The sequence below is a fragment of the Diplotaxodon limnothrissa genome, linkage group LG9 (assembly GCF_057381915.1).
Source record: "Diplotaxodon limnothrissa isolate DT_005_m linkage group LG9, D_limnothrissa_male_GT1.1, whole genome shotgun sequence".
Lineage (NCBI taxonomy): Eukaryota > Metazoa > Chordata > Actinopteri > Cichliformes > Cichlidae > Diplotaxodon > Diplotaxodon limnothrissa.
Window position 1 is genome coordinate 9,141,649 of NC_140604.1, and position 22,005 is coordinate 9,163,653.

At 42.2% G+C, this 22,005-nt stretch overlaps 1 protein-coding gene across 1 annotated transcript in view; it reads right to left on the bottom strand.

Annotated features, from left to right (window-relative positions):
• LOC146625084 (partitioning defective 3 homolog) overlaps positions 1 to 22,005 on the bottom strand; it is a 359,232-nt gene that overhangs the window by 142,637 nt on the left and 194,590 nt on the right. Inside the window, exons 13-15 of the mRNA XM_085362620.1 lie at positions 20,220 to 20,405; positions 19,453 to 19,623; positions 6,015 to 6,162 (exon numbers count right to left, since the gene is read on the bottom strand). Coding sequence (XP_085218746.1) covers positions 6,015 to 6,162; positions 19,453 to 19,623; positions 20,220 to 20,405 — 505 coding nt within the window. The remainder of the gene's footprint in view (positions 1 to 6,014; positions 6,163 to 19,452; positions 19,624 to 20,219; positions 20,406 to 22,005) is intronic.

Consider the following 22,005-nt stretch of genomic DNA (forward strand, 5'->3'; position numbering starts at 1 on the left):
TAATTGTCGCCAATTACCACGCTCATGTTTTTTCATAACTTAAAGGTGATATGTCACGCAAAACTTTCTTTGGAAAAACATCTTGAAAGTGCATCTTGCAAATACTGCTGCCTTTTATTTATTTATTTTATTTTTTACAGAATACATTAAAAAGATTGCTGCTAAACTTACGCTCACGCCACTTCAAAAGAATAAGCACAGCAAAGCAGAGAAAAGGGTCAAATTTCAGGGTAACACTATATACACACACTGATTTTAAAAAGAGCTTGCTATTCTTCTGACAGGTGAGCATGAAGAAAGGATGACTTTTTTATAGGATTTTTAATCACTAAAGGGTAAAATAAACTTCTACAAGTACCTTTTTTTGTTTGTTTTTTTAATTTGGGTCAATGTGCCTGCAGGATTTTACACCCTTGCCTGCATCGCACACATTACATCCTGCAAACACCTTCTTTCCTGTGTGACAACAGCAGGACTCTGCTCGCCTGGTTCCCACCTCCAGTCTAACTCCACTACCTGTCCCTCGCTGCTAGGCATGCACTCAGTTTGGGTCAAAAAGCCACATGCACAGAAAGCATTTGTGCACGAGCCTTAATTTTCACCCCAGCGTGTGGATCCCACACCCGGTGGCACTTTTCAATTAGACAGAACGGAAAGGCAAAAGCTGGGTGTGATGCTAACGACCTTTGTGGCAAAACCCTGACTGTCGCTGTCACAGTATGCACATGCAGGAGATTTTACTTGGCTCCATATTTCCTTCTTACATATTTCCTCTTTCCTTCTTTCTTTCCTACTTTTTTGTGTAAATGAGACGGCTACTTTACTTGGTAGATCTCTATCCCTTCACCTTTAGAGGGCAAAACACGGGCATGGATGGAAGGATAGCATGAAAAAAAAGCAAAAAGTAGAGTGAAGAACTCATCTACTTTGAGCATGGAGTCAAGCAGAGTGCTTTATGTTCACCACCTGCTGACTGCAGATACAGCTTTTTGGCCATGATGTGTTCATGCACGTGTGAAGCTAACGCTGACAGCATCACAGAGCTGCATGGCTTACTGAAACAATCCAAGAATGGGACTACCTGGAACTATTGATCAGCTGAATTGCACACCAAGCAGACAGTCCTGAATGACAGCCCAAAATACTACAGGCAAGATCACAGCAAAAGTGTCCACATGATCAATGTAATGGCACTATACTAGCTTAATAGCACCTGTCTCCTGTGTGAGCATGTCTCTGCTGTTGCCATGATTATGATTCCTATAATTTCATTCAATTGCACCAATTACCCCAGAGACTCAAGGCCTTTTCCTCGTGTTTCAGAAGAAAGGCAGCCTGTGAATATTGGGTGTAGACTAGAGAGCCAGGTTTCTGATCAATACTTAAGGTAAGGTGAGATAAGGCATCTGAGGAGCATTGCAGCTATTTGCTCTTTTTTTTTAACAGTACACAGAGAGCACGACAACAACAATCATGGCTTGGCAGAAATATGGAGTTTACATTTTCACTGAATTGACTTGCTGCCATCTGCAATAACTCGCAATCACAGTCAGATCTTAATTCTTGAGCAGCAAAACCATTCCATCCCATTTACCTCTGTGTCTCGATTCATTTATAGAGGCGCAGGCAGCGTAATGCAGTGGAGCATCAGAGGAGAGTGCTTGATTTGGTTAGAGAGTTCCTTTGTTTGTCTTTTAAGAGATGGAATGCCTCAGAGTTTTGTCTGTAATCACCGTTTGCTCCAAAGGGGAATGCACAGCTCACATCAGTGGGTAGAAGCAGCTGCAGAGGTTCTGCGCGAGCGTGTAGTTCTTTTTAGTTTGTAGGTAATGCACTAAGTGCGCTGCACCATATCCCAAACTCCACACCTCTGGCCTTCATGATTCAGAAATTTAGCAGGTTAGATGCACTCAAAATCAAGTTGTCAGTCAAGCCCTGGCGGCTGTATGCTTGCTGACCTTGCTGAGCCAATCTCGTTATCTGTCCCCTAACCACAACTGTCACATCTCACGCACCAGGCAATATGTCTGAGCCCCATATGAAATAACAAGCAGAAGAAGATGGAGCAAAAACAGCTATTCTCTGTCTAACCCGCAGACATTTACCATCAACACCGATGAATGCACTTCACTGTGACAGCTTCACACGTGTTTTCACAACACTATGCGTTGCCTTCATTTAAATTAAAGTAGGTAGCTGTTGTCTGCATGGCAGATGAATTTACGTGTGTAAGATTATGTCAGGAATATTTATGCTATTTGCCTCCAAAGTAAATAACGACACTGCTGACATTAAATCATGTCCAAGGTCATGAAGGGCCGTGGATAACAGTAAGCCATCGGCACTTATTTATGGACAAATCAGAGAGGACAGTGAAGCATCACTTCTTTTTACAGAATTAAAATGACATGAAATCTCTACCCTGGCTTTTTGTATTCTTACAGATGCTCACCCATTATTATGGATTGTGATTAGAGTGTGACGTCAGTCTTATCCTGTTTTTTGCCATCCAGGATCTGACTACCTCACTACACTTCAGGCGTTAACCCCCCACGAAATCAGCATGTACAAGGGAGAAAACTAGACACGGTTTTGCACTGGGAACCATCAGCTGTGATGACTGTTAACAAGTTGATCTTCTAAGTCATCAGTACAGAGCAGTCATTTCTACATGCTTACATGAGCACTCAACACTATAGTTCACAGTTCTGACGTTAGTGTTTTGACAAAAGTGGTCACAGACTGACAGACGTTTAAACATGAACCACTGCACTCAGTTCCTCAGCGACAGAGTGAGCAATCAGGAACAGTTTCCAATTACGACGCCCACTCACAACTCTAAAATAATATTCATGGGGCTGTCGGGGCAAATGAAAAAAAAGAAGAAGATAAATGCATCATCTATCAACATGTCTTCAACATAACAACAAGTTTCAAAATCAAGAGGGAATTGGGATTTCCCAAGTGTAAAGACAGGAGACTTGTCCAAGAAGAAATGCTCAGAAAAAAAACAAACATTTTCAGCTTGCGTATGAAAGGATTTTGGCTGGACAGATATTTTCCACTTGTATTGTATTTTTTTATTATTATTAATATTAATAAAATAAATAATCTAAGAAGATGCATTATATGGACAAAAGCACATTACACCTACAGAAGCTGCTCTACCATGGAAACACATACCTCGAAGCTCCTAGCACACTTTTGTGCTGATGATAAGGCCAGAGGAGGTTTGTAACTGGCAACTTTTATGCACTATGAACTTGAGCACTCAGTGACCCCGCTCTCTAACATTACCAGGTCTGCAAATTTGTGGCAGTTACAGGGTGATTGGGGAATATCTGATTTTATAAAGCTGTAGCAATGGAACAGAAAACAGCTGAATTCAAAGAGGCGTGGCCTAATACTTTTGTCCATATGGTGTATGCTGTAGGTTTTAAGTATCCAATATGGTGCAACATACAATATGGGGTGTCGTTCAAGGACAATGTGTGACTGTGATTCATTATTATCAGGATGTCCAAAAAACTCGCTGAAAAGCCTTCAGTTAATCCAAAATGCTGCAGCAAGAGTCCTGACAGGGACTAGAAAGAGAGAGCAGATTTCTCCTGTATTAGTTTCTCTTCATTGGCTTCCTGTTAAATTCAGAATTGAATTCAAAATCCTGCTCCTCACATACAAGGTCTTAAATAATCAGGCCCCATCTTATCTTAATGACCTTGTAGTACCATATCACCCTATTAGAGCACTTCGCTCTCGCTCTGCAGGCCTACTTGTTGTTCCTAGAGTATTTAAAAGTAGAATGGGAGGCAGAGCCTTCAGTTTTCAGGCCCCTCTTCTGTGGAACCAGCTTCCAGTTTGGATTTGGGAGACAGACACTATCTCTACTTTTAAGATTAGGCTTAAAACTTTCCTTTTTGCTAAAGCATATAGTTAGGGCTGGACCAGATGACCCTGAATCCTCCCTTAGTTATGCTGCAATAGGTGTAGACTGCTGGGGGATTCCCATGATGCATTGAGTTTTTCCTTTCCAGTCACCTTTCTCACTCACTATGTGTTAATAGACCTCTCTGCGTTCAATCACACTTGTTATTATCTCTGGCTCTCTTCCACAGCATGTCTTTATCCTGTTTTCCTTATCTCACCCCATCCAGTCGTAGCAGATGGCCCCGCCCCTCCCTGAGTCTGGTTCTACCAGAGGTTTCTTCCTGTTAAAAGGGAGTTTTTCCTTCCCACTGTTACCAAAGTGCTTGCTCATAGGGGGTCATATGATTGTTGGGTTTTTTTCTGAATGTATTATTGTAGGCTCTACCTTACAATATAAAGCGCCTTGAGGCGACTGTTGTTGTGATTTGGCGCTGTATAAATAAAATTAAATTGATTTGAATTGAACTCTATGATGGAGTACCATATTTATTGTAGCACTTCTTCGGAGCTACATGTCTTTTCACAGCAGCTGTGTTGTGTTGCAAAAATAAATAGGAATAAATGTTACTGCGCAGTAGACTTAAATAACAGAATTTTGTCAGTTTAAAAGATGAAGACATGTCAGAGAAAGTAGACATGGGTTAACGAGGACGTGACTCAGAGGCAGCCCGAAGACACAGAAGAAAAGGAAATGGCATATTCTTGCAGCGAGACAAGCCGAGTCAAAGATCTGAGACTCAGCTGAGCTTTAGCTGTGATAACTTACTGCTTTAGCACCTACTCCGCCCCCACCTCGAAAACTTTTCCACTTGGCTCATTTGACTCCCACTCTTCAGAATGAGATGAGAGCTACACACCCTTGAGGTTTCAATCGCCCAAAAAAAAACCCATTTCCATCAGTGCCCCCACAGTTTTGCTTCTCATGATCAGAGCAGTGTTCTGAAAAACCTGCACTGGAAAAGCCAGTGGAATAAATAAGTCAAAGTAAGAGAAAAACCCAACCAATTTGAAAACATCTGATTGGGGCTGGAGGAGAAAAGCATGATGAAAGAGTGGAAAAAAAGAAAGAAGAGGAGACAGAGGGAGCGAGAGTGTCAGGGGCAAGCCCTATTGATCTGAAAGCTTAATTAACCATCAGATGCTTCTGACACAGTCTCTGATCTTCTATGATCAGTGGCAGTGTGGCACCACTCTTGGGGTGGGGATGGTGGGGAGGTTATAGAAAAGAAACAGGAGAATGACTGAGAGAAGGGCAGAAAGGAAGAAAGAGTAGATCAGTGATAGATTACAAATTCACTTTGCAGAGTGTACAGAAGGATGACGGGGTGATAGGTGACAAAGGAGAAAGACTAAAGACAAAGAGATCATGAGGAGACAGTTGATTGGGCAAGGAGGAGACAAAAGGGCAAGAAGCATAATATGGATAAAGAAGATAATGTGAGGGAAAAGCGAGTTAAGGAAGGTGAGAGTGAAAAAGAGGTGTAAAAAGGAATGAAGGATGAAAAATGCTGTAGATACATTTGCCTAAACTTCATCATTTCCCAGAATAACGCCCTCCCCACACTGATGCAGTCACCTTCAGCTTCTGCACGCACGCATATGAGAAAGGTCTGCTGATACTGAGATGACAGCAGTGATTACTCGAGGATTGAATTGCCAATTCTAATACATCTGAAGAGCCGAGATCTCAGCCTGGTGATGTCATCTGGGCAGAATGGAAATTGACCCAAGTGAAACCAGTCAGGAGCGAAGTGAAGGTGGGGAGGATTGAGTCTGACATTAATCCCTGGGAGGTTTAAAGAGTGAAACAGCACACCTTGGAATGTGATGTGGGGGGTGAGGGTGTGAAGGCGATGCATTTCAGAGGTGCTTTGGCTAATGTTAAAATTGATCTGGGCATGTCAGAAAATACATTCAGTGTACATGAGGTTAACAACTCAACCTGAGTTCCCATCAGGGTAAATCAGGAGAGCTTGGCCAAAAAATAAATCCAATTTGTGGAGTAATTTCTATCTAGCAGAAGGTGAAAGAGACATAAAGGTGAAGAAAGGGAAAATGAAATAAACGTGTTGACATGTTACACTCACCAATGCGTCCGATCGTATTAGCTCGTGGAGTGGAGACGCTGTCTGGGCCCTCTGTGGTTTCATAGAGAGAGTTGGAGATCCGTCGTTCATGGCTCTCCAGAATAGAGTTAAGAGGGTGCTCCAAAAATGAAGGGCTGCCAGGGACTTCCTACATGGACCGGGGAGAAAAGACTTGCTTACAACTCATCAGACAGACAAACAATCACACTGCCTAATCTAAACTAGTAACGTGCAGATTTAGGTTTCAAATACATTCCAAATCTGTGACTTTTTTGGATCATGTATTGTATTTACAGTATTCGTAAACTGAAAAAAGAAACTGAGTCAAATTAGTATTTTTTTTTTTTGTTGTTGTTGCTTTTTCTCATCAAATACAGGGCAACATGCTAACAAGCGTGAACAATCAAATGCTGCAATGCTAAGATGTGATAAACAAGGAGCTACCAATCACCATCTTAGTTTTAACCAGTTTTGGGTGTAACACATTCAAAGTAACTCTTAACTGTAATGTAACATGTTACTGTACTAAACTGAGTAATTAAATTCATCATTACAATTATGTCATTACTTGAGTTACAAAGGTTCTTCGGTTATCTGTACACCACAAATAGAAAGAAAAAAAATTTTTTTCTTCCTGCGCACTTATGCTACAATCAGTTAACACAACTTCAGCACTTTGCGATCATCTGCACAGACAGCATGCTAACGCTAAGCTAGCCCAGAATCCGGAATTTTGTGTTTGCACGTGGAACTATAGCATATGGTTTATGTTACATGACAACATGTTTCAAGTCGTTTTACAGAGTAACGCTAAAGTAATGCAACAAGTGATTTAACAAAGTACTTTTTCCATCAAGTAAATAAATACTCTACTGAATAACTTTTAAGAAAAGCAACAGATAATGTGTAAAATATTACTTTTGAGCAATGACCCCAACATTGGTTTTAGCATATCAGTGTTCGCTAACTAGCTAACTAGGATTAGCACGAAACACAAAGTGCTATGTAGCTATGTAATACTTCTGCAGGTATTTTGTCATTAGCAAACTCTGATAAGCACTAAAAATTTTTATTTGATATTGATGCTAAGATCACCACTCACATTTATCATAGAAAGATATTTCATTACATAAAAACAGAAGGAACAACTTGTACTTTTAAACAATACATTTTAATAAAGCTATAGGTCATTTTTTTTAACTATAGAAGAATGTAAAGTAAACTGAAAAAGATTTCCATTGTTGCAATGTTTAAATTGTGTCTGAAGCCAGTGCAGTGCTGCTGTTTACGACCAAATCCAATATAATTATTGCTACAGTATCAGCAGCCAAAGTGGGCATAGTGCCTTGCAATGCATGTGAGATAATACTCCACCAGTATTATTCTATTTCAGTTTGTGAATATAGGATTACAAGGTGATACACACATGGTGTTCACATAAAAATGGGTCAGTAGAATGGATCCCAGTGCTGTGCCACCAATACACCAAAAACATAGAACCGGTGCTTCAGTATCAATCTCAGGTTACATCTCGGTATTTTCTGCTTCAGCAGTGTGAAACGGGTCGTGCAGTAGTCAGAGCTGGATAAAGCTCAATGGATTTCCCATAGGCCAATAGATAGCTCTCTCTAACAATGAGCCCTAGTAAATGGACCAGTGACATTTGCCACATGGTCAATGTGCTGCACTGGTGGTTATTGAGCCCACTCACAGTCAGTGTATGTCAGTCTTGACAGCTGAACATGGTTAGTGGCTCGTCTGGGACCAGTGTACACAGATATTCTTGAGTATTCAAGAGCCAACAGCCTGTCAAACGTGGTATTTTGGATAGAAACAACCAAACCAAGAGTTTGGGAGTAGATAGGGAAAAATAAAAAGCAGATAGAAGAAAATAAAACCTGGGTATTAACCTAATTTCTCACAGTTCTTTATAGCAGCTTGTGGGCAGCCAGGGGAATCCACTGGAAAAGAACTCTCTGTACAGGACCTATTACAGATAGCTCCCTTGCAGCTAGACAGTCCAGCGTGGCTCAACTCTATACTCTAAAGCACGCTTTAAACCAAGAGGCCCCAGCTAATATTGATATCTCACAACACTCTGCTGGCTCCCGGCCAAGAAAAAGGGGAGTAAAAATGTAACAACAAGAGCAGCAGGGAGACAGAGGAGCAGGATGGAGACGAGGGGGAGAGAAAAGAAGAGGATGTGCTGCTGAGGCTTTTGTGAACAAATGACAGGTTTTACAAAAAAAAAAAAAAAGGGAGAATTATTGGGTGTGGGAGCTGCGGCCCTGGTGAATTGTGGGTGCAGTAAAAATCACATCCTTGCGGGAGCTGTGCGTCCTGGGAGATGCATACCGGGGTAGAAGGACTTATCGGCTGTTTAATATAAATGAGAGGTTTAATGAGGTTGAAAGCACAAGACTTTATCGGGACAGCGTGTTGATAAGAGAAGATGTCGGAGTGAAGCGTGCACGAGTGCGCGTGAAACAGGGGTGGGGGGGCTGGGTCAACGCAATTACAATCAGAGCCGCGGCCACTGCCAGCCTTTTAATAAAAAGCACGTCCCTAGATGATTCAGACTCAATAAGGTTCAAATTGTTGAAATGAAGATTTATTTAACTCGCTTTTCTCTCCTTTATTCAGCCTGCACTCTGCACTTTTTAATCTGTCTCAGATCAGCCAGAGACTTGTCATGAGCTTGACAGAATTAAGATGGAAGGTTTTGGGTAAGAGGTAGGTGGAAATATGTGGAAAGATTGGAACAGAGAGAGCAGCTAAGGACCAAAGTGATATGAAAACTATGTACAGAAGGCACTGAGTGGAATAGATCTCAGAAGGAATACCAAGTCCCCTCTATCTCTAAGAGTCGGACAGGTTTATGTGAAATGTATTTACTGGCTTCTATGGCAAACAGACATTGGAATAAACATAACACAAAGTCAAAATTGCAGCAATTTAATCTTTGTGTATTCAGTATTAATTAAATCCGCTTCTGTGCATGCTAATGCTTTAGCCCCGGCTGCCTCTGCTAACACACTTGTGAATATTTAGCGGTGCAGGTTTCTACGAAAAGCTGTGACACGTTCATGCACAGTTTGCCACCAACTAATATTCAGTTGTCAAGATATCCTGTTGTGATGGGCAATTCTGGAAACATTCTGATAATGAAATGGAGAAAGAAAACTGCTTTGTGATATAACAGCAAGCCGATTTATTCTAACATCAATTGGGCAACTTGGCGAAGACGCAGATTTCTTTATTTTAATTTTTGGGGGGGTTTGTTTTTTCTAAAGGTGTGCTTGCTCCTTTAAGTCTTTCAGTGATGTTTAGCCCTTTCTTACCACCGGGTCTCATCATATTATCACGTTTTTAATGTGTTTTAATCTAGTCATTTTCAGAGTGGATTATCGTGTTGACAGAGGGAGAGGGCAGAGCTCTGCGACTTACACTGAGATCGGGAGCTGCTCCCCTCCCGCTGGACTCGCTAAACATGCATGTGCGTTTGTGTGTTCAAGGCAATGCTTTAATGTGCAGTGCACTTGCATATCTGCGTGTGTGTGTGTGTCTGTGTGTTCTAAATACATCTGTGGGAAGTGCAGACTTGTGCACAAATGTTGTTTTTTTTGCCTGCACATCAGCATCTCCCTGACCTTGAGTACTCAGTAAGGGAGAAGAAGCAGTGTGTTGACAGGCATGGTCTTAAGCTGTCAACCAAGGCTAATAATGTCTAGTCCATGGCCATTTCCTGGCCTTCTATCCTGGTCTCAGCCTGTTGCCGGGGCCCTAATCCAGTCAACCTCCACCATAATGCTGTAATTACAATTCTTAAGCTGCTGCATCCTGCCCCCGGCACAACTCACCTCTCTGCTGGCTAGATATACCCCACTTTCATTAGCTTCTCACATCCACCTAGAGCCTTAACCTAATGCCTGTGCCTCCCAAAGTGGACTCGCAAGTCTTTTAGGACTTCTTAGCAAAACTTCAATTTCACCAAAGTATGACACAGATAGAAAACCAGCACAGCAGTGAGGTATGTGCTCAGGTTTAACTGTTAAGCCACTGCTCTGTCTCCAACTGCAACATAATAAAGGTCTTGTCTTGTTGCCTAGCGAACCATCTATCTACAGGCTGCACTCAAATACTGTGAGACTTTAAAGCTCTTTCCTCTCACACTGGATGCAGCAAGAATACAGGAGAATACATGTCGTGGTTTTCTGTTACATATATTTCAAGCATGTATGGAAGTTGTGCAGTGCCTGCGAGTGCTGTCCACTTTTAATGCTGTATGAAAGCAGTTACAGCAAAAGTTTCATAGTAAAACAAAGTAGTTTTGTATTTGAAAAACAAATAGGCCCTTTTCACATTAGCTGTTTTGTCATGCAGTCATTGGAGGGTAAACACAGGTGTAATTATTAACATTAATTAGATCGGCAGAGGCCAAGGCCCTGGTGCTGTGATGGCTCACTGGAATGGTTAGGAAACAATAAATAAAACAGCGTTAATTAACTGGATTGTTTACATTAATGTTTACCGTGTTAGGACGTGTCAGAATGGTCCTTCAGTGAACCAGCAAATTAGCAATAAAATAAATAAAATTGTGTCATAATAAGCTGTCAGTGTTTCTGGTGATGAAAATATAAATTGCAGGTTGGTACATGGAGGTTTTTAGCATTGTGTTTATACTACTTAAAGTACAGGCAACAAGTGTTCAGAGACTTAAATTTAACAATTAGCCTGAACACAATTTTTCTGATTGAAAGGTGTCAGAATACACAATGCATTGCAATTTGTTCCGTATGGGTGCCCATGCTGGGCCCTGTCGACCGCTGAAAGTGCCAACAAAGGTCACAAGATCTGGATCATGGAACAATAGAGCAATCGTGCTTTCTTTTATATCACGTGCAAACTCAGGTGTGTGTGATGCTTACTTGGAAAGCCAGTGGAGGCAATGTGATGTTCTGTGATGTTTTGGGCAATATTCTTCTGGGAAACCTTAGGTCCTACTATTTATTTGGATGTTACTTTGACACGTACCACTTACCTATGCAGACTGTGTACACCTTTTCATGCAAACAATATTCCCTAACGGCTGTGGCCTCTTTCAGCAGGATATTGTACGTTGTCACAAAACAAAAAGCATTTGACAACGAGTTTAAGGTGTTGACCTGGCCTATAAATTCGCCAATTCTCCATGACAAACTAGTCTACGGAGGGCCCACCCCACAACTTAAATCATCTGCTGCTAACATCTTGGTGAAGAAACCAGTCCATGCCTCGATGGGCCAGGGCTGTTTCGACAGCAAAAGGGGAATATTAGGCAGGTGCTGTCAACTCATCTGTCACAAGAAAAAGGTAGGGTTAGATGAAACTAAAGATATCTAGCTCACTAGCACTCCAACAGAAATGACAAAACATTCGTTGTTTTTTAAAATGATCAAAGCTTTTACATACTGTATTTACACTTAACATTCTCCTCACGCACATTAATAACTTTTTTGTAGCTCTACGCTGAAAACCACATGATTACTCATACCAAGCAAATAGGCTTCCATTGACTTTTCTTTTATTCAACAGGATTTATAATTGCGGGTCACAACCGGTCTGCACATTTGTCAAGTTCAATAGCAGTTCAAGAATCTCATACATAACTCATACCCGAGCACTATGCTGTGAAGTGAAAGGCGTACATCTGTGTATTTGTATTTGCATACAGTTACATATGTTGCTCAACAATACTTGAGTTTTCAGAAACTAAGCACACACTTCACCTCCACAGTCCTCAGCCATGCCCAAGCAGCCCACTCAACCGCTAGATTCAATATATTATTCTCTCAATTGGTCCTATTGAGTTTCCCCTGCCGCTCCTAAATGAGTTAGTCCGTAGAGAGCAGGCCGGGAATGAGGGCCCGGCAGCGCTGGAATTGCATTTCTGCTGCTCTGTGATCCGCTTTTCTCAATTTAGTCACTGTGTCATTGCAAACTCCATCTCCCAGAGTGCACTGCTCTGTGCCCTCACTTTATCCCTTCCCATGAATCACTCCCATTTGCTATGACAACAGGTGAGCTCTAGTTCCTACATGTCACTATCTAACTTGAATTCAATCAGTCCATACGAGTGGCCAGAGGGTTGGTCAACACAAATTTCCCTCCCTTTCCTGCCTCTTTTGCGGGGCCAGAATCTCATTGTCTTAAGGTCTCTCCCAGCAGTGGTCAGCTCAATACTAATAAAACCATAATTTACTAGGCTGGGGCTCTGATTGATAGCTCTCTCAAGGCTCTATCGATCAGCCCTTCTCTCATCCGACTGAGCGTCTTTTGTTAGGACCAGCCACTTCCTTCCCCCTTGTCTCTTTGCATAAACCGTCTCTTAGTGACTAACAGCAATACTATTGGAATGGATTACAAACAGGCCTATTGGCATGCTGAGGACATTGTTTTGGTGCTCTTTCACTTACAGAATCAGCTGTTATATGTAGTCTCTTCACAGATTTAATTGAGTTACTATGGCTATGAGTCCTTATGACGCAACAATGTTAAGGTGAAAGCATGAAGTAAAGTCTGCGCCACATTCATCTCACTTCTGTGCCGTCTTCTATCTCTTATCAATAATAAAACAGTGTTTTTAGCTAGCCCATTACTGTCTCTGGCCACATTCTCCAAATAAAGACAAGAGTCATAGCAAACAAACCAATTTATGAAGAGGTGAGGTCATTCTTGCTGTTGCTCAGCAGAACCCTTTCATGAGAAAATTGCATTAATTGGATTCAAACCAATGTGCGTAAAACAGACAATGGCTGAATATACTGCCTCTTTTGTGTATTTGCCATGCGTGCTTCCCTTCTTTGGATACAACTGAATAAAAGAAGTTGTGAAAAGATCCAAATTCGTGCAAATAATAAAGATCTCTTACAAGAATACAAGCAGCCTAATAACGTGCCCTTAAACTACCAACATTATTAGCATGTTAGAGGTCAAAGAATCTAAGCGACCTCTGTAGGTGTAGCTGCAAGGCTAAACCTGGGCCCTATTTGAACAGAAGTGCTGATCAATAGAGCACAAACACAATCTGACATCCAAGATTAGTATGCAATGGTTGCATAATATGCAAGTATGCCAACAGAGGACAACTCATGATGAGCACTCATGATGTAAAAAAGAAACATAAAGAAAAAACCCAAGAGAAGTTTGTCTAAATGAATGTTGACAAGTCACAGTGCACCCGGGAGAATGTTGTTTGGACTGACGAAGCCAAATTTTAGTGTTTTAGTCACGCCTCAGCTCCGTTTCTACAACAACGTTCCCATTTCACCCATGCCATTTCCATTTTATTACATTTCTAAACATAATAGAATATCTGGAAAAAAAACCCACATGCCTGCTCTGTTTAATATAGCACGTTTAATATGGTGGTTGCCAGTTTTGTATTAATCACGTCTGGTGGAAAACCCCCACCCACCCTCCCACCCCTCCCCACACTACTCGCATTGCCCTTTCATCATTACGCATCATTCTGCTATAAAGCCTGCCACATTTCTTCCATTTAAGCGCTGATGTTGATTAGCTGTCATGCATGTCAGGATGTCAGTGTAGTAAATGTTGGGATTACTCATGGTTCATTTGTCGAGGAACAGCAAAAAACAGAATGTTGCTGTATACGAGGTGAAATGTTAATGGCTCAAGAAACGGGGAACACGGGAAACCAGAAAAGCATTTCTCAGGAACCTAAATGCACTCGGCCAGACACTGCAGCAATTGTCCCACACGGTATATACGCAACCAGAGGTGCAAGACTGTAAAGTGTATGAAGAGGTCAAAATATAGGGAATGCTTTACATAAACCTTTATATTTATATCTATGCAGTGTTGACAGAAAGGCACTAAAGACAGCTAGAAATATTTTTATTATGTCTCCTGAATTCTGTGATCGAGCTCCACAATGTAAAAATAGCACATTCTGATTTTCAACTCAGCCTGCAGATGCAAAGAATGAGCAAAGTCTTACCCGACAAACATAGAAAACAAAGGCACAAATGATTTTGTGGTGAAGTATCTTGTAGAAGAATGTTTTTGTTTAATGCAGCGCTTTACCAGCAAATTGTCATAAACCTGTCACGAAGGATTGGTGGAAAAAAACAAAACAACGCGACTGCCAGTCTGTCAAAAAAAAAAAAAAAAAAGCCCATGTCTGCAGGAGATCTCAGTCATAAATAACATCACAAATGCACAGAGAGGCATAATATGTCATGTGATGAATTACAAATCAGTGAAACTAAACCAAACCGCATGCATGCTTATCATCAGCCTGTCAGCTTTTAGACACCTGTGTGATAAATATCTTAGAAATATCATGATGTGCAAAGGCTGTTGGAACACACAGAAACAGACATTTACCTCTAAGTTAACTTTCTTAAACACAATATTTGAGTTTGTGCATGTTGGACATTATATAGCACTAAACTACAACAACAGTCACCTCAAGGCACTTTATTTTGTAAAGTAAAAAAACAACATATACATAGAAAACCCCAACCATCAGACAAGAACCTATGAGCAACCACCTTGGGGACAGTGGGAAGGAAAAAACCCCTTTTAACAGGAAGAAGCCTCTGGCAGAACCAGGCTCAGTCAGGGAGAAAGGACAGAAGACACACTATGGAAGAGAGCCAGAGGTTAACAATAACTAATGATTAAATGCAGAGTGGCCTATAAACACAGAGTGTACTGTCAAGACTTAAGTGAAGAAGAAGCATTCATTGCATCATGGGAAGTCCCCAGCACCTTAGATCTTTTGCAGCGTAACTAAGGGAGGATTCCTGATCCAGCCCTAACTCTAAGCTTTATTAAAAATAAAAGTTTTAAGTCTAATCTTACAAGCAGAGAGGATGTCTGTCTCCTGAATCCAATATGGGAGCTGGTTCCACAGAAGAGGAGCCTGAAAGCTGAAGGCTCTGCCTCCCATTCTACTTTTAATATCATAGCAACCCCAAGTAAACCAGCAGTCTGAGGGATAAGAGCTCTACTGCGGTGATATGGTACTATGAGGTCTTTAAGATAAGATGGGGCCTGATTGATTCACTGGCATTACATGAAGTCTCCACACATTAGTTAAGATTGGACTTTTCTAATAAACCTTTTTATGTAAAGGAATTCTGACTGCGTTTAATAACAAACAGAGGTCTTTTTTGCCTGCTCCCATATTAATCAGTTTCTTTCAAGAGGAGGGCAGCTGATGGTAAATGGCCTGTATTTATATAGCGCTTTACTAGTCCCTAAGGACCCTAAAGCGCTTTACATATCCAGTCATCCACCCAGTCACACACTGGTGATGGCAGCTACATTGTAGCCACTGCCACCCTGGGGCGCACTGACAGAGGCGAGGCTGCCGGACACTGGCGCCACCGGGCCCTCTGACCACCACCAGTAGGCAACGGGTGAAGTGTCTTGCCCAAGGACACAACGACCGAGACTGTCCAAGCCGGGGCTCGAACCGGCAACCTTCCGATTACAAGGCGAACGCCCAACTCTTGAGCCACGATCGCCCCACTGATAAACTGAGGAACTTAACATGACATTCAATATCACACACAAACCAACTATGGTAGGTCTGTATGTTAGCTGTGTGATAGCTACATATGGGACTTTTCATACTCCATTTATTTCTATTTCCATTTGTTCTATGTATGAGGCACACTTCTCAACTAAGTCTACTCCAAATTTCTACATTCGTGCTGAACAACGCTCGGCTTTCCTCATTTTCGTCAGGGAAATAACCTCCATGCAAATAGAAAACTGTAATTGCAGGTTTCTCCTATCTAGTCTATAATTGTGATATCATTAACTTTTCTATGGTGAACAACTAATTTAAAAAGCGCACGCTTGATTGTGCGTCAGACAAACGTGGCGATGGCGGGTCGTAATGAGACAACGGGACAGGGTTTGAATCAGACTGACAGAAAGTTGAAATCGCTCAGTCAAAGAAAGAGAGCAAACAGTGATCGCGGGAAAAGAAATTAGCGCACGAGACTGAGGTTTGCCACTCGGGCATCAGTCTGCGCGCTTAAAGACAGAGAACACTCGGCAAGAGTGGCTGAATAAAAATAATGGAACTGAAATGACTTTTCGAAAATTTAATTGCTTAAACACATGTGACGATATATTAACAGAACTCAGATATAGAAAGAGAAATTAAACAGTCTGAAGCAGAGATGCAATTACAATGTTTCAAACATATTGGCTGTGACCAATCTTACTGCTTGACTATCTGGGGCAGAATGGTGGTTTTTCAAACAGAGGCTATCTGTGAAGCCAGAACAGAAGGATTAATTGTTCTGGTTCAGAGTGGCGGTGCATAGTGTCTGCGTGTCTGTGTGTTTGGAGGCGCATGTGTTTGTGTGTGTACTGCAGTGACTATATTATAAATAACACACTTTCTTCCAACCTGTCTCTTCTGTCTGGTCGCTTGTTAAATTCATTATCTGCTGGCATTAGGATTCACTTCCAAGACACGCCATTCTGAAAACTTTCATCAACTCTTCTAACGTCGACCTTTTTACGTCCGACTCCCTGCTTTGTTGAGTCACTGCTGTTCTGTGACCTGGCTGACTGAGTGTTCCCGGGCAAATTGAGATTGGTGCTTTAAAACTTGGATGGTTGCAGTAAAGTGTCGACACTTGTCATATTTTGAATCAGGCAAATGGAGACCTTCCGGGTTTGTGCTACATTAAAAATAGCACCCACACAGAGCAGCCCCCTGCTTTGTTAGACATGAATATGACCTTAATCACGCTGAAGGTTTTTTTTCCTCTATTCCAAGGTTGGGGGGGGGGGATCTAATTTAACCCAAGGCACAGGCTACTCATCGCTGCTGCTTTAATGGCGGTAAGAATAGACCAGGTTCTCCTCAGACATGGGATTAATCATGGGCCATCAGCAGCATGAACCCGCCTGCTGAAACACTCGTCTTTGTCTTTGAAAGAATCTTTTTCTACATGGAACAAGCTCCAAGCCCTGCCACAAGAAAAAAAGGATTTCAGGAAGACCTTGGGCAATTTAATTGTGTGCATGTTTTAGATCTGCAACTGCCACACTGTGTTTCATATTTCCATTAAGGTGCTTCATGTTTGGGTCCTCATCAGTTAAAAGATTTTTGGCTACATTACATGAAGGAAAATGTGTCTGGTGTAGTTTTTTTGGCCCCCCAAGCAGCAATCCAAACAAGCTTAAGCCACTGCTGTGTTTTACCAAAAACTTCCCTCACTTCAGGCCAGTGGACAAAGCAAGGTGGTGATGAAATCAATGCAATTTTCACAGACTGGGGTGGCCTGGATATAGTGCACCCACTGAAGCCCCCCGCTGCCTCAACCACCACTCTGATGCATTAGGCTGCGCTGTTCAGCTCCTCTCCCCTGCAGACAGTGATGGATCTGATTCATTTCAACGGTGGCCTCCAGTGCTCACTCCCATTTGGGCTGGGTGACAGTGGCAAACTGGCGCGGGCTCCCCGCATATCTGCTGGGCCGATACGGCTGAACATAGGGGGGGGGGGGGGGGGGAACAGGCTGCAGCTGGGAGCCTGAGTCAACATTTAACTTGCGCTTCTCTCACTTGAGGTTGAAATTCTTACACTTTACAAGCTTATCTTTTCTCCACTCAGAGTACATTAAAATAACCCTCCAGTGGCTTTAAGGCATCTATTCAAACCATGAAGCTCCCAGAAAACACTGCAGCGTATGGTTGCCAGTAGATGGAATCTAAAATGTACCATTATATCTCCTTCTGGTTTAGTTTTCAGACACTCTTTGCTTCTTTGCAATGCTGTCACCGTGTTGTCTCATAGCAACTGATGTTTGAAATAAATACCGAGTGATATACAAACGTAACTTCTCTCTAAATAGATTAATGTACAAATAGCATTTTTCATCTTTCTGCCTACAGAGTGCTAGTTTAATAATAAAAAGTGTAAACACACACATACACACACACACACACACATATATAGCCATTTCTAATGACAGTAGCCCAGCTGTCTGCTTACTGTCAGTCTATCTACCTGTCTGCCTGCTGGTGAGAGATTAAAGACGACAGGAGAGTGACTGGACCGAAGCGATAGAACTCACTGAACCTTGGGGCTGAGGTTTCCCAGGAGGGACATGTGTCCTCTCTCTGTCTCGGTCAGAAGGCAGGGTGGAGAAAGAGCGGGGAGAAGGAGGGGCGGCAAATGGGGGGTGTGGTGGTGAGGAGAAATAAAGCCAGGCAAAGAGCAGGTTGTGTATATTGGACAGTGGCATGAACTGTAACGCTGCAGTAAAACAAATGCGGCGTCATTCAGATAAATTCAGCTGCAGTTTTCCCTGAAATGTCTAAAAATTTCCACCTGTTAAGACTATGGAGAACCACAGGCGGGAGCAAGGGAGGCGAAAACTGAACATGGAAACGAAAGGAAAACAACTGCACGAGGTAGGAGGGGCTGCTAGAGAATGCTTAGCGGATGAGGGGTTACCAGAGAGGGTGAAGGACAGGGGAAGGGGAGGGGAGCCTCAGCGTGAGACTCCAAACTGACACACAGCCACAGGACAGAGGCTCCAATTAGAGTCACAGCAACACTAATCAAACCTGATCTACAACCTCTGGCTGCAGGGCGAGTGAGCGTGCACGAGGCTGCGAATGCATTCACACATCATTCCACTACGCTGGGATACAGTCACACCACGCATTGCATTTCCCCCCTTTCACCACACTATGTGAATGACAGTTTTGTTGATGGAAAAAAAAAAAAAAAAAGGTAGGCCAGGTTAAGTTTTGCATCACAATGGACGTTTCACGAAGGTGAAATCCCAGCACTTTAATATTCTTGACTGTTGCTTCGTGACAAATATCCATATTCCTTTATCTCCCAATCCTACAGTGTTATTCTGCAGAGCTGTCAATCACAACTCGGTGAAGTACTTCTTAGATATCATATCAAGGCCCACCGTGAGCAAAGAAAAAAATCACGCAGAGAATGGGGAAAATGGGAGACGCTATCACTATATCTCACACAGGAAATGGGAATGTTTGAAGATTTGCATGGTGGTGTGGTCGCGTCATAAAGGTCCTTCTCTAGCTATCTCAAATTTCCCAAAATCTACGGGGCTTAGATTAGCAGCACTGGAAAGGTAGAGGAAAATCAATATCATCTATCAGCCAAGTTGATATGTAGCTATCCCTCATCTTCATTCCAGTGTCTTATTCCACCTTACCGACTCAAAACAGGGATATGATTGTAGAAAAAATTACATCGTGTTATACAGTCCATCTTAATGTTATGGTAGGTCATGATTAGAGCACTAATAATGATACCTGATTTAAAAAAACATAACAAAGGGAGACCAATTAAATCGGACTCCTTGTGGTGCCAATTAGTCACATCAGCGTGACTCTTCCCTGACTGCTGGGTTACCTCACTGCTCATGGCTACCCGCCGGGCCACGATGAGCTGGATCATCCCTCGCTTGTTACCCTCTACAGACATTGATTTGCGCAGTGTTTCCATGGCCTCCTGATTTGTCTTCTCAAGCAGCGACTCCCCATTGACTGCAATAAGCTGGTCGTTAACATGCAGACGGCCATCCTGCAGACAAGAACCATCATAAGAAAGTGCAATGTGGTTCATAAAGTAAAACAGAAGCTGCTCCTGAGGCGGCGTTTCCATGGTTAGCATGTACCCTTTTCACATATCCCCCCAAAAATACATGTGTAAGAAGATTTTTTCAGAATTCATTTTGTCATATTTTGATTTGTAAATAATGCAAATTCCAATTCAGTTTTATTTACAACAAAATACAGTACAATACAAATACAGGGAAAACCCCAAGAATTATATGACTTTTATATGAGCAAGCACCTGGCGACGGTGGAAAGGAAAAACTCCCTTTTAACAGGAAGAAACCTCCAGCAAAAACCAGGCTCAGGGAGGGAGACAGGGAAAAAGTAAAACCACTGCATGGCACTAGTGCTAATAAACACTAATTAATTTCTCATTTTTCAAACAAATAACAAAATATTGCCAAGTATTTCTCCCCCGAGAAAAGAATTTTATGCCACTCGCACCTTCTGCTACAACTTGAAGGTCACACTGTCTTTGCACACACCTGTATGTTGCAACCCATGAAAACCCATGAATGAAATCCATCAAGGAAATGCCCGAGTGAGGGAGTCGTTACTTGCCTTGCTAGCAGCACCTCCATTAATAATGGATTTGACGAAGATGCCCAAGTCTTCGTGGTTCTCCTTGGACCGGTTTCCTTTGACGCTGACCCCCAAGCCTGCTGAACCCGAGTCATTCAGAGGGATCTCAAAGGTCATGAACTCTTGTGTACCGTCAGGGGTTAACACGATGTCATCTTTCTCTTGCTAATGTTAAAAAAAGAAAAGATTGAAGACAGAGGGTGAGATTTCTTTGACTTCTGTCAGCATTCAGCAGGAAAGAGTTAAAAAAACCTGAATATTTGTCGTGGCTCTGTCACTGGCACAGTAAGCAATAAATCTCTTTGGGTTGTGATGACTCAACTTATTTTCTAAAGTTGGTAAACTGTTGTTGCGACTCACTGCAGTGTCACTATCAGCTATCCAAATAGGTTTGTTTTTTTTTAAAAAAGGATAAAAGGGAATAGCAAAAGAAAAAAAAGAACCAGGTTCATGAATGACAGGAAAATGGAAAGCAGGGACTAGACAAGATAAAGGGGGTAAGATGAGCGGAGCAGAAGAAAGTGAATGGATGGTAAGCATGTCACATATCTCAGTGCCGTCATCGTCAATTGGCTGTACTGTCTAGATGAGTGCTGCCAATGCCTTTCCACCGCCATGAGCTCCGTGTAGGGGACAGCAGAGAACTTTGAAAGCGCCAGGTAGCAATTTGATGCTCAAACAACAGCGGCTTCCTTTGAACAACATCTCTTTGAAAGATAATTTGTCACACGTTAAGGACCTGATCCTCCTGGGCCCTTTTTTTCTTCTTTTTTCAAAATTACAGAAGCAAGAGTTTTATTGCAGGTCCAGTACTGCAATACTCTTCATGCATGGTTAATGAGAAATGGTTCATTTCAACTGCAGGAAAGGTGTGAGAGGGTAGTGATAAGTTTCTATCAGCCAGCAAAATCAATTCACCCGGAAAACAGTCCATCAACCTTCAACCAGCCACTCTGGTCGATTTTCTGACAGCTTTCTGGCATCATTGATGTCTAACAAAGAGCATCTGTAAAAGAAATAAATAATAATGAAAGGGATAGCATTAGTGTATTTTATTTTTCACTTTCAGGGAAACAAATGGGGGGATGGAAAGCTAATTGCGTGGAGAAAACAAAGGCATCAAGAAGCTGAAAGATTCTCGCTTTTAACTTGTGGAAAATCTGATAAAGATTTAAGGACAGGCTAAAATAATGTCCATTTAGTTGCTCAGGCCCTGCCACTTATTCTATAGCTGTAGCCAGCATCCTGTAGCTAACCTCGCATGCTGACGCCTGAGGTTTCGGTCCATAGTCGCTCGCAAGTGTTAGACTCTTGTCACCTGGTTACATTAACAGCAGTTCACCTTCTCCTCACATTACTGTAAACACAGCAGATTAAGCGTTAGCAAGAATCAAGCATGATGAAACTGTTCCACGAGAAACTCGAGAGCACACTGTGATACTGCCATTGCTCAGATTCAACTGTGCATGGGCTGTTATTGCCACAGCACCCAAATCTACATTAACAAGACTAGAGCAATCAACCCCGAAGACCAACCGCAAGACCTCTCTTTGCATAGACTCACATCAACCGTGCACACAAACAGCCAGATGGATAGCAGCCAGGTGCCCTTCACAGCTGCTCGGATAAAAGAGTGAAACAGAGGAAAGAGGGGAAAGGTAGAGCACAAGGTGTTTTTTTTCCAGCGGCTGAAGAGTTATTAGGATGCAGCGGTGCGTTCAGGTGAAAGCTCTTTTCAACACAATCTGACGGGGCCCCTATTCTC